Genomic DNA, 15,341 nt, shown 5'->3' on the forward strand with positions numbered 1-15,341 from the left:
GGGAATAAATGGGTGTGCATAAAGAAAATACACGCTGTGTTTTAATAAGTTCACACCTGAAGGAGGTTTAAAATAACAACACCCTTTGTTCGGCTGCCAGTAGGCTGTTGTCCAAATAAATAGATATCCATAAGGAAAGCCCACTTTAAAGTAGTACTTATAAGATCACGCCGACGTTTTTTTATCATTAAATTCAGTTCATCTGCCATTGAAGTGGTCGTCTCAGGTTTCATAGCACACCCTATCTGAAAATGCTCTCGCGCTTCACTCAGCTGAAATAATGGTGAAAGTCTTCTCAAGAGCGTCACACTAGGGAAAAATATTCGTGCATATTACGCTCTGTGGCTTTTCCTTGTTGTATTTTGGAAAAACAGCAAAGACGAAAACGAGCTAATGAGCCAAGGTATGAACATCTGTTCTGGTTAAGTCTGAAATCGCGTTGGACCGCAGGACGAACCATTTTTGCTGAAGAACAGGACTCAAGTCGTCGGAAGCCTTAACAAAACTAGTTTACTAGTGATTAAGGCAGCTTTGTACGGAACACCACTGAGATTACATATCAAACTCTTCCAATTATGGAACCAATAGATGATCGAAACGTCGAAGACATGAATCCAACAACACAACAAGAAAACTCTATAAGTACAGATAGCAATGGGGTACTTGTTCTTCTTATTCGCTCTCACAAAGAAGCTCAGCTTTCATTTTCAAGCATTCTATCAATAACCATGTTTTTATTTGTGTTTGGAATTGTCACGAATGGAGTTATCTGTTTTGTCATGCTTCGTGGTAAACGCTACAAGAAGAACACCTCAAACTTCTACATTCTACATTTGTCAGTGACAGAACTCGTTTTACGCCTGCTTGTCTTTCCGACTGTTGTCTATTCCTTGATGACAACGTCGGAAATTGAAAGCATCCAATGCAAATTTCTATGTTTGTTTTCCAACACGTTCGCTTCAGCCACATTTATAAGTTTAGCTGCCATAGCAACTGACAGATACCAAAACATCGCGTATCCCATGAAAGCCTTGAAGTCTAGGAGAAAGCCTGCTCATCTGGTTTTTCTCGTTTGGTTATACGCTATAGTTGTAACGATTCCTTCTGTGGTGAGCGTGAAAAGCATTTCCATATACGAGATTCCAGAAGCTCAAGGAATGGACTGTAAAAATTGTACTGACATGGAGATTTGCGATGTGCCACAAAACGCAATGGGTCAGGTTTCCACAACGTCGTATTTTGTCTTCGCTTTTCTTTTTCCACTGATTTTGATTTTTGTGCTGTATACAAAAATTGCTATTGTCTTGCACCAAAGTAGCAGCAATGGGATAATGCACAAAGTGGTGGCTAGATCAAAGTCCAAAGCAGTGCGCATGCTTGTTTTAGCCGTCTTTGGATATGCTTTGTCATTAGGTCCTGGGTCTCTCTTTGTCACGCTAAGGTCTTATGGAAACTTCAACAATACCTCATTTCACAAACTGTTCGCAGTCAGCTGGATGGTCCAAATTCTGACACTCACCAGTTCACTTGGAAATCCGATGATTTATGCATACTATAACGGAGACTTCCGAAAGCAACTTTTAAAACAGTTTTGCAGAAATAACACAAAATTTTCTGCACCTTCGTCAAGTGTGCAAAACCCAAGCAGGTAGTGGTCTTCAAACAGGTGTAAACAAGATTACTCGAGCTATCTTTCTTGAGTTTTCGTTACAATGAAAATGGCATCTCAAAAATATATTGCGGTCCTGTGGCCGGTATAAAACCAACTGTTATATTGTCTTATAAAGTGTAGTAATGAGATGTAGCTGTAAACGTAACAGAAAAATTATCTTACGTTATCTGCGACCTCAAGATTGACCTGAAAAGTTCACTCTTCAACTCTGGATTCTCCTCCTCAAGATAATGGTTCTCCAAACTGGCACTAGTTCGAGGAGGAGTTTGCCGACAATTAGTTGTTGGCTGACCTCTCTGAAGGTCTGGTCACAGTGCTATAACGCATGAGCGCTCGGATATCATCATTTGGTCCGACTCCTGCAGACCGTGCACCTCGTTGAACTAACCGTACTTTGTGAAGGGACTTCATGCCAACGAGCTAACTGTGAAAATGGAGGCTGTTCCCACAGCATTGTACCTGTCGAAGACGGTTACCGTGGTTTCAGTGTTTCATTGCCCATGTCCTTCCTGTCAAATATCGGACTCTCTAGGAAACCAAAACGGTCTACCACCAAGTCACTCCAAGAAGAAGCGGAGGCAGCATTCAATTGAATCTGGCATCATTACTCAGTGCTTCGCGCAACTTAGTTCACATTGTCCATGGTGATTCTCTGATATCCTGCTGCAAAACGGCACGCAGCAGAGACCTCTGAAATCTGCTGCCTGAGACACTCCTTATATCTCTCTATACCATACACTAACCTTCTCCTCCGCAGAGGCCTCTTTCGTGCTGTTCGCAGGCTGACGAGAGGGAAAAACGGAAGCGCCTTCCCACTCCCAATTCAATTTCCCACAGGGAACCTCCGCGGAGGAGGGAGATAAACTACCGTTACAAAACATCAGACAATATCTTGTAGGATTAATATGGAGCAAACGATAGCTGGAAGGAAACAAAGGGGCATTATATTTAGCTACATAAACAAGTTAAAATTCCGTTTGCATTACAAACCATTTGTGTAAACGAAAAACGTTTCCCCATCATGTTTCTTAGCAACGAGGGCGTTTGATTGATTTTGAACGAAATTTTGTACTTCCAGCACCAAAAGAGTGTTTATTTATCAACACAATTGATCGTCTCTATTTAATTAGTGAGCTGTATATTTCTTGTTTTGTTTGAACATGCAAGTATCACCAACAGCTGTTGTTAGGCTAAAATCTCACAAACAAAAGAGCAGAGAACAAGCATTACATGTCCGTTGATGGACAGTAGAGTAATAATTTGAGACAAGTCCGATGCTACATGTAAGAGTGAGTAGTTTATATGTAGATATTATTTAATGTTCTAAGGCTGAGTAATGTTTAATTTAAACTCGTCCACCTTTTCAAAATATATTGTGACACGGAAGGCGCAGAGGACAGGCGTAAAATTTTTCCTTGCCTTCCTTCAAAGTTAATTTGCAAATAATACATTACAGTGTCCTCAGGCTGAAAAATGTTTTAACTGAAGCTTACCACCTATGTCAAATTAAATCAAGACTCACAAGGAGGAGGAGTAAAGGTGAAACATTTATCTGACCTGACCAAAAGCTACTACTACACTCTCGCGAAATATCATTGGCGAAGCCTTCGCCAAAATAACTTCAGTCTTCTATCGACGACAATGCTATCGTTGGGAAACTCGAAAAAGATTGACCCAAATTTGAGGCACAAGAGTGTATTTTAACAGTAGTATTTTACAGAGCCTGTGAACAAGAGACCACAGCTGTCACTGCGCTCATCGAAGGTACTTTCCACAAAAGTGGTCTTCATTTTATTCAAATGGACCGTGCTGATTTACGTTTTTTTTTGTAATTCACAATGCCCAAAGAAGCTTTCACAAACAGGATAAACTCAACTGATACTCGCGGCTCAACACTTTTGCTCATTCGTTCGTACGAGGAAGCACGAATCGCCTTCTCTGTGATTTTGTCGATTAATCTGCTCGTTATCTTGTTGGGCATAGTCGTCAATGCGGCCATATGTTATGTTATGCTGCGTGGAAAACGCTATAAAAGAAACAGTTCAAATTTCTTCATTACGCATTTGTCCATCGTGGAGCTGGTATATCGCCTCCTTGTCTTCCCTTTAATTGTCTACTTCGCAGTTCCGGCATCAGGAATCAACATGTACCAGTGTAAAGCCATATCATTTTTCACAAAGACCTCCGCCTCAGCCATATTTGTCAGTCTGGTTGTCATAGCTATCGATAGGTATCAAAACATTGTCCACCCTTTGAAGAGTTTGAAGTCAAAGAGAAAGCCTTTCTTCCTTGTTTGCCTCTGTTGGGCGTATGCTACCACTGTGTCGTGTCCTTCTGTTGTCAGCGTGGATAGCATTTCTGTTCTAGACATTCCCGAAGCTCGAGGTATGGTCTGCGAAAATTGTACTGACAAGAAACTTTGTGATATTCCACAAAATCTACTGGGGCAGTCTTCAACCACGTTGTATTTTCTTCTTGCATTTCTCGTTCCATTGGCCACCATTTTTGCGTTGTACGCCAAAGTAGCCATCTTCTTGTATCACAGAGGTAACAGTGGAATGATGAACCCAGTGGTGGTAAAATCGAAATCTAAAGCGGTGCGCATGCTTCTTATCACTGTATTTGGATATACCCTGTCCCTAGGCCCCGCTGCCGTTCTCGCCATGTTGAGATCTTATGGCACTCTCAACAGTAAATCCTTCGACGCCATGTTATTAGTGAGCTGGATGGTCGACTTTGCCACATACACAAGCTCACTGGTAAATCCATTAATTTACGCATATTATAACGGAGATTTTAAGCAGGAAATTAACCGTTTGTTTTGTAAAAGAAGGGTAGATTCACAAAATCGAACTGAAATATTAAATTTAAATTTGGCAAGATCCCTTACTACCTAGATGATTGATGCTAAACTGGAAAACCAGCCTGACAGACTCCATGAGAAGGTGAAATTAAATATGTATCACGCTCAGTAGAATAACATTCTCCGGCGAGACCTCCACCGCTTTCGATAGCTTTCACTGACGTTGAATATCAGCATACACATGTAAGAGGAGGAGAAGTATTTTACATTGTGTGTGTTTCCCGATGGTGACGTGCTGAGGCGCATATTCCACGCCAAAGAACTGATATTGGTAAGTCAGAAATCAGCACAGACAGGCAATTTCGATGCTTTACGAAACTTGACCTGTCACAGATTTGAAACGCAGAGATAAATCACAATTTATCTGTGAAAAAGTGTTATTTATAGAGAGAGCTGCCGTACATATAACTTGAGGATTGAATGGTGATGAAGAGGTAGAACAGCAGTGAGAAACCAAGTAAAACAGCAGGAACGAACTCTGACGGAATGAACAATTCTTTGAGGCATGAACTGTTAACTGTTACAAGGAGAAATGAGTGTTTTATTTTGAATTAGTTTATAAGAAACATCGTATCCACTGATAGAAAATTTCTAGCGCCGAGCAAGTTCCTCTTATTAGATCTGTAATGTACATAACAAAGGTCGTCAAGAATTCTATTGGTAAAATGCAAGGTAATAAAATGATCAAACCCAAATTAAAGGAGCTCTGGTTATTTCTTGAAACTGAAATGTATGAAAGAAATGTTCCCTCAGTTTGCAGAGTCAATAATTTTGCACTTACAAAATCTCTTGAAGAAATGTGAGAATGGCACCTGAATGCCAACCACAATTGAAGTATAAACTTGTACTATGAATCTGTTGAAAATTAATTTGGGCCTAACAGGTTTTTTTTTTTGACGGACGTACATGAAAATCAGACAATTCCTTTTCGTATTATGAAAGGAACCAAAGTGAAAGAAAATCCACAAATAGGCAGATAAGTCAAGAATCATGTGTTTATGCACGGGTTTTTTCGTCTCACAAAAGCCTACACGGAATGCCTTTTTTTTGTTGTTTTCTGCTTTTTAATATTTTGAAACTTTATCAAGACTATTTGGCTTTCTCACTTAATTGCCGTATTATGAAAGAACAGAAAGAGAAAGATCTAAACAAGAAAACGCGCAGACCATGTTACTAATCATTCTATCAATCAATATCCATAACTTTAATTTTCATAAGGAATCTTCTTGAACAGTAACCTGTCTTCGAATGACTTGAACTTCGGTCACCATCTTAAATGCATACAGCATATTTGTACCCCGAGGACATCACAGGCTGTACGTTTGTGCATCCTAGCCAATTTTATGCCTACGCATGTTCCTACCTTATCTGCGTCAGCGCGATGCCTGTTATTTGTTTGATACAATTTCTGGTCCTCGCGGAAAGCAAAATGTCAATAATTGTTTTCTATATTTGTATTCCCAGCTTCATATGATAAAGAGTGATTGCTTATCATCAGAGTTTGACTGACGCTTATTATAATTTCGTAGAATCAGACATCAAAACGTGCAGATAACCACAAGTTTACAATCAATTCTCCCATAAAACATTCTCTCTCTCTCCAATAACTTCTCAATTTGCGTTTTAACGATTGCCACGTGTCCGTAAATCGTATTCTCAGTTTTCAAAGGGATGGGGGATAGCATCAACAGTGTAATTTTTTTTTTTTTTTTTATCTCAGAGAAGAGTATTCTCATTCGAATTTGATGTAGATTATGTCTCACACGTGAGTTGTCTAGCATGCGCACTACTTGGAAATGCAACCTTATCCCAAATACAAAGTTAATCCTTTGCAAAAGCATGGCTGTTTATTTAACCAAATAGCGTCCCCTGGTAGACTAGATAGATAGATAGATAATCTTTATTTATCCACGGTACAAAATTCGTCAGCTTTTAAAAATATCTATGAAAATACAAATACTGATATAATGAGAAATATTTAAATAAAAAGCTGCTTTCCACGAATGCCGTGCCTTACAGTTCTTCTTTGAGTAGTCGTTTGAATTGCCCAAGGGACTCTGCTTCCCTTAAGTTGTAAGGAAGACTGTTCCAGAGAATGGCGCCACTATAGCTAAAGCTATCTTTGTAATAGTCTGTGCGCGGTAATGGAACATTGAGTTTATTCACAGAGTCCCTTAGGTCATATGCGATTTCTCGCCTTTCAAATTTAGAACTGAGGTGGTCTGGAGCCAACCTGTGCAGAGTTCTGTAAACCATCGAAGCTCTTTGAATTTGCTGCTGGCGTCTACGTCATAGTTTGAGTAGGTCAAAGCACGGGCTGCTCTATTTTGTAGCTTTTGTACCTTATTCCGTAAAGTTATCCCACAGTTTCCCCAGACAATAATGCAATAATCAAAGTGTGGCTGTATCAAAGCTTGGTATATTAGATGTAAGGTCGCCTGAGGGACAAGGTGCCTTATTCGTTTTATGGCCGCAATACCAGAAGGGACTTTCTTAGTTACGTTCTCGATATGGCTACTCCAATCGAGTCTGTCATCGATGGTCACTCCAAGTGATTTTGCGGTAGTGACCTGGCTAACTTGAAAGTCATTAATTGCCAGTGTCGGGAATTCTATGAGAGAACTTAGCCTCTCCCTAGATCCGATAGGCATGAATTCCGTTTTAGTCATATTTAGAGTGAGTTTGTTTACTCTCAGCCAATTGTGAACATGATCCAAAAATGTTCTCTAAAGAGAGGGCGGGATCATAAAAGTAAATTCCCTTTTCATAAAGTAAATTCCCTTTAAAGAGAATACGAATGTTCTTGCATTCTTGTCTCTCTCCGGAGACGTATAACCCGCCAAACAAACGGACATTAGTACACGTCCGGCCTCAAACAAAAAAAAACATGAAGTTTTATGCGCACAGAAATATGAATGGGTCACTTTCGACTATCGGTCTTACAGCTAGAACATCTACTAAGTGGAAATACAGCTTCTTTAACCTCTGACGCGTTCACTTTGGAACAATTCTCTACAGTAGAACATACTCTCTGTATAATCAAGTCTCTTTTGGCCTTTGCAAGCATTAAACGTTTCATTGACCTCAGCTTTTGAAAACCAGAGGACCTTTGCCTTGATAATACCTGCTATCATGTTCTGCGACCTTGTTCAATATTAGCATAGCAAGCAAATGTTACAATTTCCTGAAATTGGTAAGTTAAACAAACCGTCTACCTGCCCACTTCCTAAAATGTAAAAATTTCCAAATCGGGCATTTAATTATCCAACTAAAAAATATATATTCTTTCTGGTAAAATTTAGCCGAAAACTTTTTACACTGTTTTTCTTTAACGAGGTGGACCTCAATACTTCTCTAAAATTCATCCGTATTTCTAAAATAGTATTTAATTAAAAATAGTTTCGAAAAAGTTTGTTTGTAGTGCAATTAATGAAATTTGTCACAGAAATGTTTAAATTCGACTTCTACGCAAACCATGCTTGGTAATTAATACTTAAAAGCAGCGCTGAACAAAAAGCTTTAAATTGCCGGGATGCTTTAGTCTGCCGGTTGGCAACTTGATAATATGGCATCTGCTTGGTAAAAAAGGAAAGGATCTGCAAAAATCTCACAAGCTCTACGATTCAAAGATCACTACTTGCCACCAAACCAAAACAAAAACAACGAAAACGAGGTTATTAACAAAAGGCCCCAAGCACGTAGTTAACGTGATCGTAAGCCCTAAAATGGATTTATTGAAAAACAAGGAAATTTAATATCTGTTCACAATGGTCCAAAACGTAAGCAGCATCAATATCAGCACCTATGCAAACAGTGGCTCGACCTTTTTGCTCATCCTATAAACCTTCTTGTTATAGTGTCGGGAATAATCGTCAATGCGGCCATTTGTTATGTTATGCTGCGTGGAAAACGCTATAAAAGAAACAGTTCAAATTTCTTCATAACGCATTTGTCCGTGGTGGAGCTGGTATATCACCTTCTTGTCTTCCCTTTCATTGTCTACTTTGCAGTTCCACCATCAGAAATTCAAAGTTTCCAGTGCAAAGTTATCACGTTCTTTTCCAAAACCTTCATTTCGGCCATATTTATCAGTTTAGTTGCCATAGCTGCTGACAGATACCAAAACATTGCTCGCCCTTTGAAGACTTTGAGGCAGAAAGAAAGCCTGTTTTACTTGTTTTTGTGGTCTGGTCGTATGCTGCCATTATGTCGGGTCCTTCTGTTTTTAGCGTGTACAGCATTTCAGTTTTGGAAATTCCCGAGGCTCAAGGCTTGGAGGACTGCGAGGATTGCGCCGACAAGAAACTTTGCGACATTCCGCAAAATTCTCTTGGTCAGAGTTCAACCTCTTTCTTTGACCTCGTTGCGTTCGCACTTCCACTGGCCATTATATTTGCGCTGGACACCAAAGTAGCCCTCCTCTTACATCACAGAAGCAACGGTGGAATGATGCACAAAATGGCGGCAAGATCAGAATCCAAAGCGGTGCGCATGCTCGTTATCACTGTATTTGGATATACCCTGTCCCTAGGCCCCGCTGCTGTTCTCGCCATGTTGAGGTCTTATGGCGCTCTCAAAAATTCATCGTTTGACGTTATGTTTCTGGTTAATTGGATGGCAGATCTTGCTATATACACAAGTTCCTTGGCCAACCCTTTGATTTATGCATACTATAATGGAGACTTCCGAAAGGAGATCGTCCGTTTCTTTCGTAGGAGAAGTGATAGAAAAGTAGGACCATCCACGGTTACATTCATAAGCTCAAGCACAAATACATTTGAAGGCTTAGATGCCATTGCTACCGACAGATATCATAACATCATCTACCCAATGAAAGCCTTGAACTGAGAAACATTCCCGCCATTCCGTTTTTCTGGTTTGGTACAGAAGTATCAATCCCCGCTTTCGTAAACACGAAAAGTATATCTACCTACGACATTTTAGATGCTCAAGGAATGGACTGCAAAAATTGTCGTGCATGAGAATTTGTGATATGCCACAAAACAAAGTGATTCAAGTTTCAACAACTATCTACATTGTATATGCGTTTCTCGTTCCGCCGATCGTAATTTTTGTGCTTAACATGAAGATTGCTATTTTCTTGCATCAAAGAAGCAGCAGTGGGAGATGCACAAGGTGGCGGCCAGACAGAACAACAGAGGATCCTCTCTTGAACATAATAATTGATTTCATCAGGCGTTAATGTAATCTTCGGCTAAAGTTCCGGCCAAACCATCCCTCTAAAACTACACTTTTAACCTTAATTACACTGTCATCCCAGAATCCCACAAAGACGTCGAACTATCATTGGTTAATGCTGCAACTGGCCAATTTTTTTTAAATTTGGCCCTTGTTCTAATTAACATGTAATTTGGACAGTTCCGTGCGCAATGTAATAAAAAAATTAATGCAACTACATTTTATTCCAGCTGCCGCATTACGCTCTGACAGGCAACCTCAACCAATTCTGACAGTCCTTCAACTTCCAATAATTAAATTACTTCAAACCTCCTACAGAATCACGAAATTTAAACTATAAACCCACTGACCTAAGCAAGAGAAGCTGAAATTACTCCAAGGTTCTCTTTAAAAATAAAATTGCCCCCATGAAAAATTTGCTCAATTGGGGGGCTGGACACCAGAAAACCTTAAATTTAATAAGTGCCAGGGTGCCCAGTCGAGAAAGTTAGTCAGTTTGGCTGCTATTGTGAATTTAAAACTGTAAAGTAAACTTTAATAACGCGATCTTTGCAACTAAATAAATAGCGTTAATATTTATTCGTTAGAGCATGGATTATCATAAACGACTTTTATCAGACGAAATGTGGATAGAGAAGTGTATTCTCATTTGTCCATAGCGCTAGTTCTGGATCCCTTGATCTTATCCCGCAAATTGTTTGGTTATCGGCAAAATGTCTTGTACGCATCGAGGCATTTTGAATTACTTTTTTGGGTAATTTATTTAAGCATCCGTGATCGCAATGACGGCCTTTTAATTAAAAGCATGACTGAAATAATATATATGCTAAAGAGTAAGATAAGACAGACCTGAAGTTCAGTTATAATTCGCCAGTTTATTCTGAGTTTACTTCTAAAGCAAGCTTAACCTGGCAAATCTAAACTTGAAACGAGCAGTTATACCTAACTCTGTCGTGTTCAACTGCATTGATTTTTTTTTTAATTCAAATAACAGTCAGTGTTGCTTACAAAACAGATTAGATGCCATTAGCATATGAAATAACTGTCTTTTAAAAACTGTAAAATAAAGCTGTGAAATAAAAGGCTTCTAACAAAAACTTGTTTTTTGAATATAGTTTTCTAGGTAATTAAGTTCCACTTTTTAACATTAATATATTTCTAACTTATTAGGTGTTCAAACGTAAATTCTCGCAAAATGTCCCTAACCTGAATCGAGAAGGAAAACACAAAGATTTCAGTTATTCGCTGTATAATAAGGCAACTGCTGCTCTTAAATGACTCTTTACGGAGAAGCGTGAAAAACGTGCCACATCGCAGTCTGTGGGAGTCACCAACGCAAAATTCAATTCAAAATTCCCTACCAAGTAACTCTCGATGTTTTTTTTATTGCCAATTTAGTTCCAGCAATTATTACTACTCTGTCTGATTTCGAATGTTCAGATCTATACTTGAAGTGTGTAGATACGTACAAAATGGCTATAATACAGTCATGTTCCGAACAGCACAGCCCATCGTGTTTGGGGATTGTTGACTTGCCAAATTTTGTTTATTATCAGTTTTGTTTTTCAATTTACTGCGTAAACCTTTTAATAGCTTTTTTAATAGCATTTATTAGACTTGCTAATAGTGTTTGCTCTTCTGATGTGCAACGAACAAAAAAACAACTAAATTCAGATTTCAACCCACAAGCACGATAATCCATAGCCAAGTGAAGAGCTTGTGTGCGGTCAATCAGTGCCAGTGAAGAAGATACCGAAAGGCTTAAACTTACACCACAAGAGGATTGAACGATTTTTCTGAAAAGCTGGCAAGCATCTTCATTTTGGGAAGCTAAATGGCTCTACAATAAACAGAGAACTAGTCATACAAGAAATCGATAGCGTTTCAGTGATTATTCACAATGGGCGATGAGGAGCCACCAAGCACTAATGCGAGCCACAAATTTTCCGGCGGTGGCTCAACAATATTGCTTATTCGATCATACAAAGAAGCGAGGCATGTTTTCGCTATCAGTCTATCTGTAAACCTGCTCATTATCGTGTTGGGAGTAATCGTCAATGCGACCATTTGTTATGTTATGCTGCGTGGAAAACGCTACAAAAGAAACAGCTCAAATTTCTTCATTACGCATTTGTCCATGGTGGAGCTGGTATATCGCCTTCTTGTCTTCCCTTTAACCATCTACTTTGCAGTTCCAGCATCAGGAATCAACACGTTCCAGTGCAGAGTTACAGCGTTCCTTTCAAAGACCTCCGCCTCGGCCATATTCGTCAGCCTGGTTGCCATAGCTACCGACAGATATCAAAGCATTGTTCACCCTTTGAAGGCGTTGAAGTCAAAGGAAAAGCCTCGTTTGCTTCTTTGGCTTGTTTGGTTGTATGCTGTCATTGTGTCAAGTCCTTCCATTATAAGCGTCAAAGGTGTTTCAGTTTTGGAAATTCCAGAAGCTAAAGGCATGGACTGCGAGGACTGTGCTAACAAGAAACTTTGCGACATTCCACAAAACTCGCTGGGGCAGTCTTCAACCACGTTGTATTTTCTTCTTGCATTTATCGCTCCATTAACCATCATATCTGTGTTGTACGCCAAGGTCGCCATCTTCTTGCGTCACAGAGGCAACAGTGGAATGATGAACCAAGTGGCGGCAAAATCGAAATCTAAAGCAGTGCGCATGCTCATTGTAACGGTATTTGGCTATGTCCTGTCTCTGGGGCCAGCTGTGGTTTTTGCCATGGTGAGATCGTACGGTGCTTTAAACAAGACTTCGTTTGGCGTTATGCTGCTGGTTAGTGGCATGGTCGACTTTGCATCATATACAAGCTCACTGGGAAATCCGTTAATCTATGCGTATTACAACGGAGATTTCCGCAAGGAACTCCAACGCATTTTTCGCAGAAGAAACCGACAAAAAGTGAATTCGCACACGGTCACGTTCGCAATTTCAAACGCAAGTAAATAATTAGTTTACCCCCTGAAACACGCAAATGTTTTTAATGTAAGCTGTCAATCAAGCCTGGTGAGTTCCAACCGAGGAATGGAGGATAAAGCGGAAAAAAAGACGTTGTGTTTTGTATGTATACCAATTTTCACACTGCACTTAAATCAAACACTGTGATTTTAATGGTTATATTGGTGCTGAAAAATTAACGATAACCCCATTAAAAAAGAACACATCTTTAGATCTGCAGAAGTCGAGCAAGCTTTGAAAATAGTTATTTCTGACCTAAAACCAAAAACAAATTTCTTGAAAAATAAAAAAGCGCAGTTAACGGCTTTTTTATTTGTTAACTCAGAACTTCAGCTGGGCAAATATGAGAAAATCATCATGAATATATTATGAAAATATAATGAACTCGCTGGTAATTTTAGCATGCTACATGTAATTACGGTTTTTAAGACCTACAACAGGGACAAATGTATCAATTAGATCTACTATGTCCGAACAACCCAACAGTGGCGGGTAATGAGGCTGTTGATCACTGAATACGAAGAACAGCTAGCATAGCTTAAAGTAGTTAGTTGGCCTTGGTCAATAATGTCAAACTAGCAATAATTGGTTGATGACGAACATGGGCAAGATAAGAGAACGTACTTCAAGTACACTAAAGTGATGTTTTGCCAGTGTTGATAAATAAAGGACATCTGAAAAACTGTTCTAGAAACAGCTAAAATTATCAACTGAGCAAGAATAGTTTACGTGTTCACTATAATAAGAAACTAAACCTATTGTGATTATTTGCATTTTTGAATCTACGGCCGGAGGGCCGTAGATTCTATGTCACCGAGCGTGTCCGTTAACAAAAATCGTGTAACAAAAGAATATTCGTACTTAATCAAACTTCGCATGTGCGAAGATCGCTTCCCGATTAGTGCCCGAATGACCGACTGTACGATTGAAAGGAACAAAATATGTGAAGAATAGTCACGATTGATTTGTCGGTAGGCTTTCGGTTAGTCAAACCTGTCAATGTTCGTAAGAAGGAGTTGGTTGTCAAAACGGAGAAAAAAAATGCGAATTTACTAGCAGAAGCACAGCGTTACGGAGCACTATCAATGACTACGATCTCTAACCGCTGACCGGGAGTATGACATTGCAGACTCGTTTTCCCACGCTCTTCGAAGTGACGCGAATTGGGGGGTAGACAAAGTTTTCTATTTTTTTTTTTTTCTGATATAACCAGGCACAGCTATCAGCGAATGTGCCAAAACATTGTTCTCGAATGATCTTGCAAGGTTTTGATTGGAAATACGATTGTTACGTGTCTTCAAAGCAGCTATCGAGCAAATAAAATGCACATTTGCAAATTGGTGTTTATTTCATGTCTTCATACAACCCGGAACTCAAGGTAATGTTTGTTTTATTATAAATATTTCTTTCAGCTACAGGCAGGATCGATTCTAAAACGCTCTGCTGACAAAAAGCATTTTGAACCAGGTCGATACAAAGATCGTTCACATAAATTCTTCATACGGAAATTCTGGATTCTTTCAAGATTAAATACCGACAGATTAGGAAGGTTTGCTTTACATATATACATAAGAGTAAGTTCCGTGTCGTCTGTTCACCATCGTTTAAGCTTAACTGGATAATATTTCTATACTATCTTAAAGGGATGTCATTGGTTTTATGAAAAGCTTTTATGAAGCTAGAGCTATTGACGTCGCCGTCCTATACGAAAATTACACAACTTAAAGCATTTTGTCTTTGGCGACACGGCACGCGAAAGTTTATTTCCCGCGTCCATTGCCGTTCCCGTCTTGGCCTTCCCGTCCTTGCATGGTATAAAGGTCCCTAATGTTACTTGTGACACAGAGGACATTAATGCCACGCACTCAAACTTTAAACAATATTTCGCAATGTAGAACAGAATCTGCAATCACGCCGATTATATCGATCACTGGGCGACTCAAATGGCACAGAAATCACGAATTCGCCGTTGGCGGTAATTCATTCCTCTCAAGGAAACTCGAATCCCTTTCGAGGGATTATTCAGCCCTTTTAAGGGATAATTCGACCCTTTCAAGGGATTATGCAGTTCTTTCGAGGGAGCACGCATCCTTTTCGAAGGATGATGCAGTCAGAGCACTGCAACGCAGTCAATGGCACCGCGATTACGTGAGAGTTCCTCTTAAGGACATATGACTCTCTTAGCAGAGTGCAAACGAAAAGCTTTAGTTGACGAAATTATGACCATGGAATACACATCCACAGAAGCTATGCCTGGTCATTATGTAACTAGTATTTTTTCTGCAAATACTCGGAGGGAAAGCCAATCTTTCCAGTGTTTACACTTAGGCAAGGTACATGTAAGAGTAAATCTTTCATCTTCAATCGGTAAACTTATCAGTTGCTCCATGTAGGAAAAGAGACAGAGAACTGTGGCTACCAGTTGTGAACTATGAATTGTCAAGCTTGCTCATGAAGAAGAGTCTATTTTTACTCGATTTTGTTTAACAAAATTTGAACAAGAAAAGTGTTGGTCTTCTGGTTGGAATTATAAATGTTATCCAGAATTTTTGTCCGAGTTAAGTTTGATAATAAAAACAACCTCTTGTCAGAAACGAAGTTTTTGTTATCTGGAGACATTGAATTAAACTCAGGTCCTG

At 39.4% G+C, this 15,341-nt stretch overlaps 4 protein-coding genes, 1 long non-coding RNA gene and 1 pseudogene across 7 annotated transcripts in view; 5 read left to right on the plus strand and 1 right to left on the minus strand.

The window, feature by feature from the left end:
* LOC110066699 (A disintegrin and metalloproteinase with thrombospondin motifs 6-like) overlaps positions 1-15,341 on the plus strand; it is a 58,551-nt gene that overhangs the window by 37,010 nt on the left and 6,200 nt on the right. The window lies entirely within an intron of this gene.
* The window catches only part of LOC110066705 (uncharacterized), a 35,914-nt gene that overhangs the window by 12,093 nt on the left and 8,480 nt on the right, over positions 1-15,341 (minus strand). The window lies entirely within an intron of this gene.
* Positions 5-1,652, plus strand: LOC149108474 (neuropeptide FF receptor 1-like). Its single transcript, XM_089296311.1, has one exon. The coding sequence runs from the start codon at positions 576-578 to the stop codon at positions 1,650-1,652; it is 1,077 nt and encodes a 358-aa protein (XP_089152437.1). The 5' UTR covers positions 5-575.
* On the plus strand, positions 3,511-5,496 carry LOC110066701 (neuropeptide FF receptor 2-like). The gene has a single exon (XM_020773944.2). It carries the CDS (start codon positions 3,511-3,513, stop codon positions 4,567-4,569), a length of 1,059 nt encoding a protein of 352 aa, XP_020629603.1. The 3' UTR covers positions 4,570-5,496.
* On the plus strand, positions 7,006-10,891 carry LOC110066704 (galanin receptor type 1-like; annotated as a pseudogene).
* LOC110066700 (neuropeptide FF receptor 2-like) lies at positions 10,946-14,039 on the plus strand. The gene has a single exon (XM_020773943.2). The coding sequence runs from the start codon at positions 11,635-11,637 to the stop codon at positions 12,691-12,693; it is 1,059 nt and encodes a 352-aa protein (XP_020629602.1). The 5' UTR covers positions 10,946-11,634; the 3' UTR covers positions 12,694-14,039.

This window comes from Orbicella faveolata, unplaced genomic scaffold (genome assembly GCF_042242905.1).
Source record: "Orbicella faveolata isolate gen_17 unplaced genomic scaffold, um_ofav_v1 contig_26, whole genome shotgun sequence".
NCBI classification, from domain to species: Eukaryota; Metazoa; Cnidaria; class Anthozoa; order Scleractinia; family Merulinidae; genus Orbicella; species Orbicella faveolata.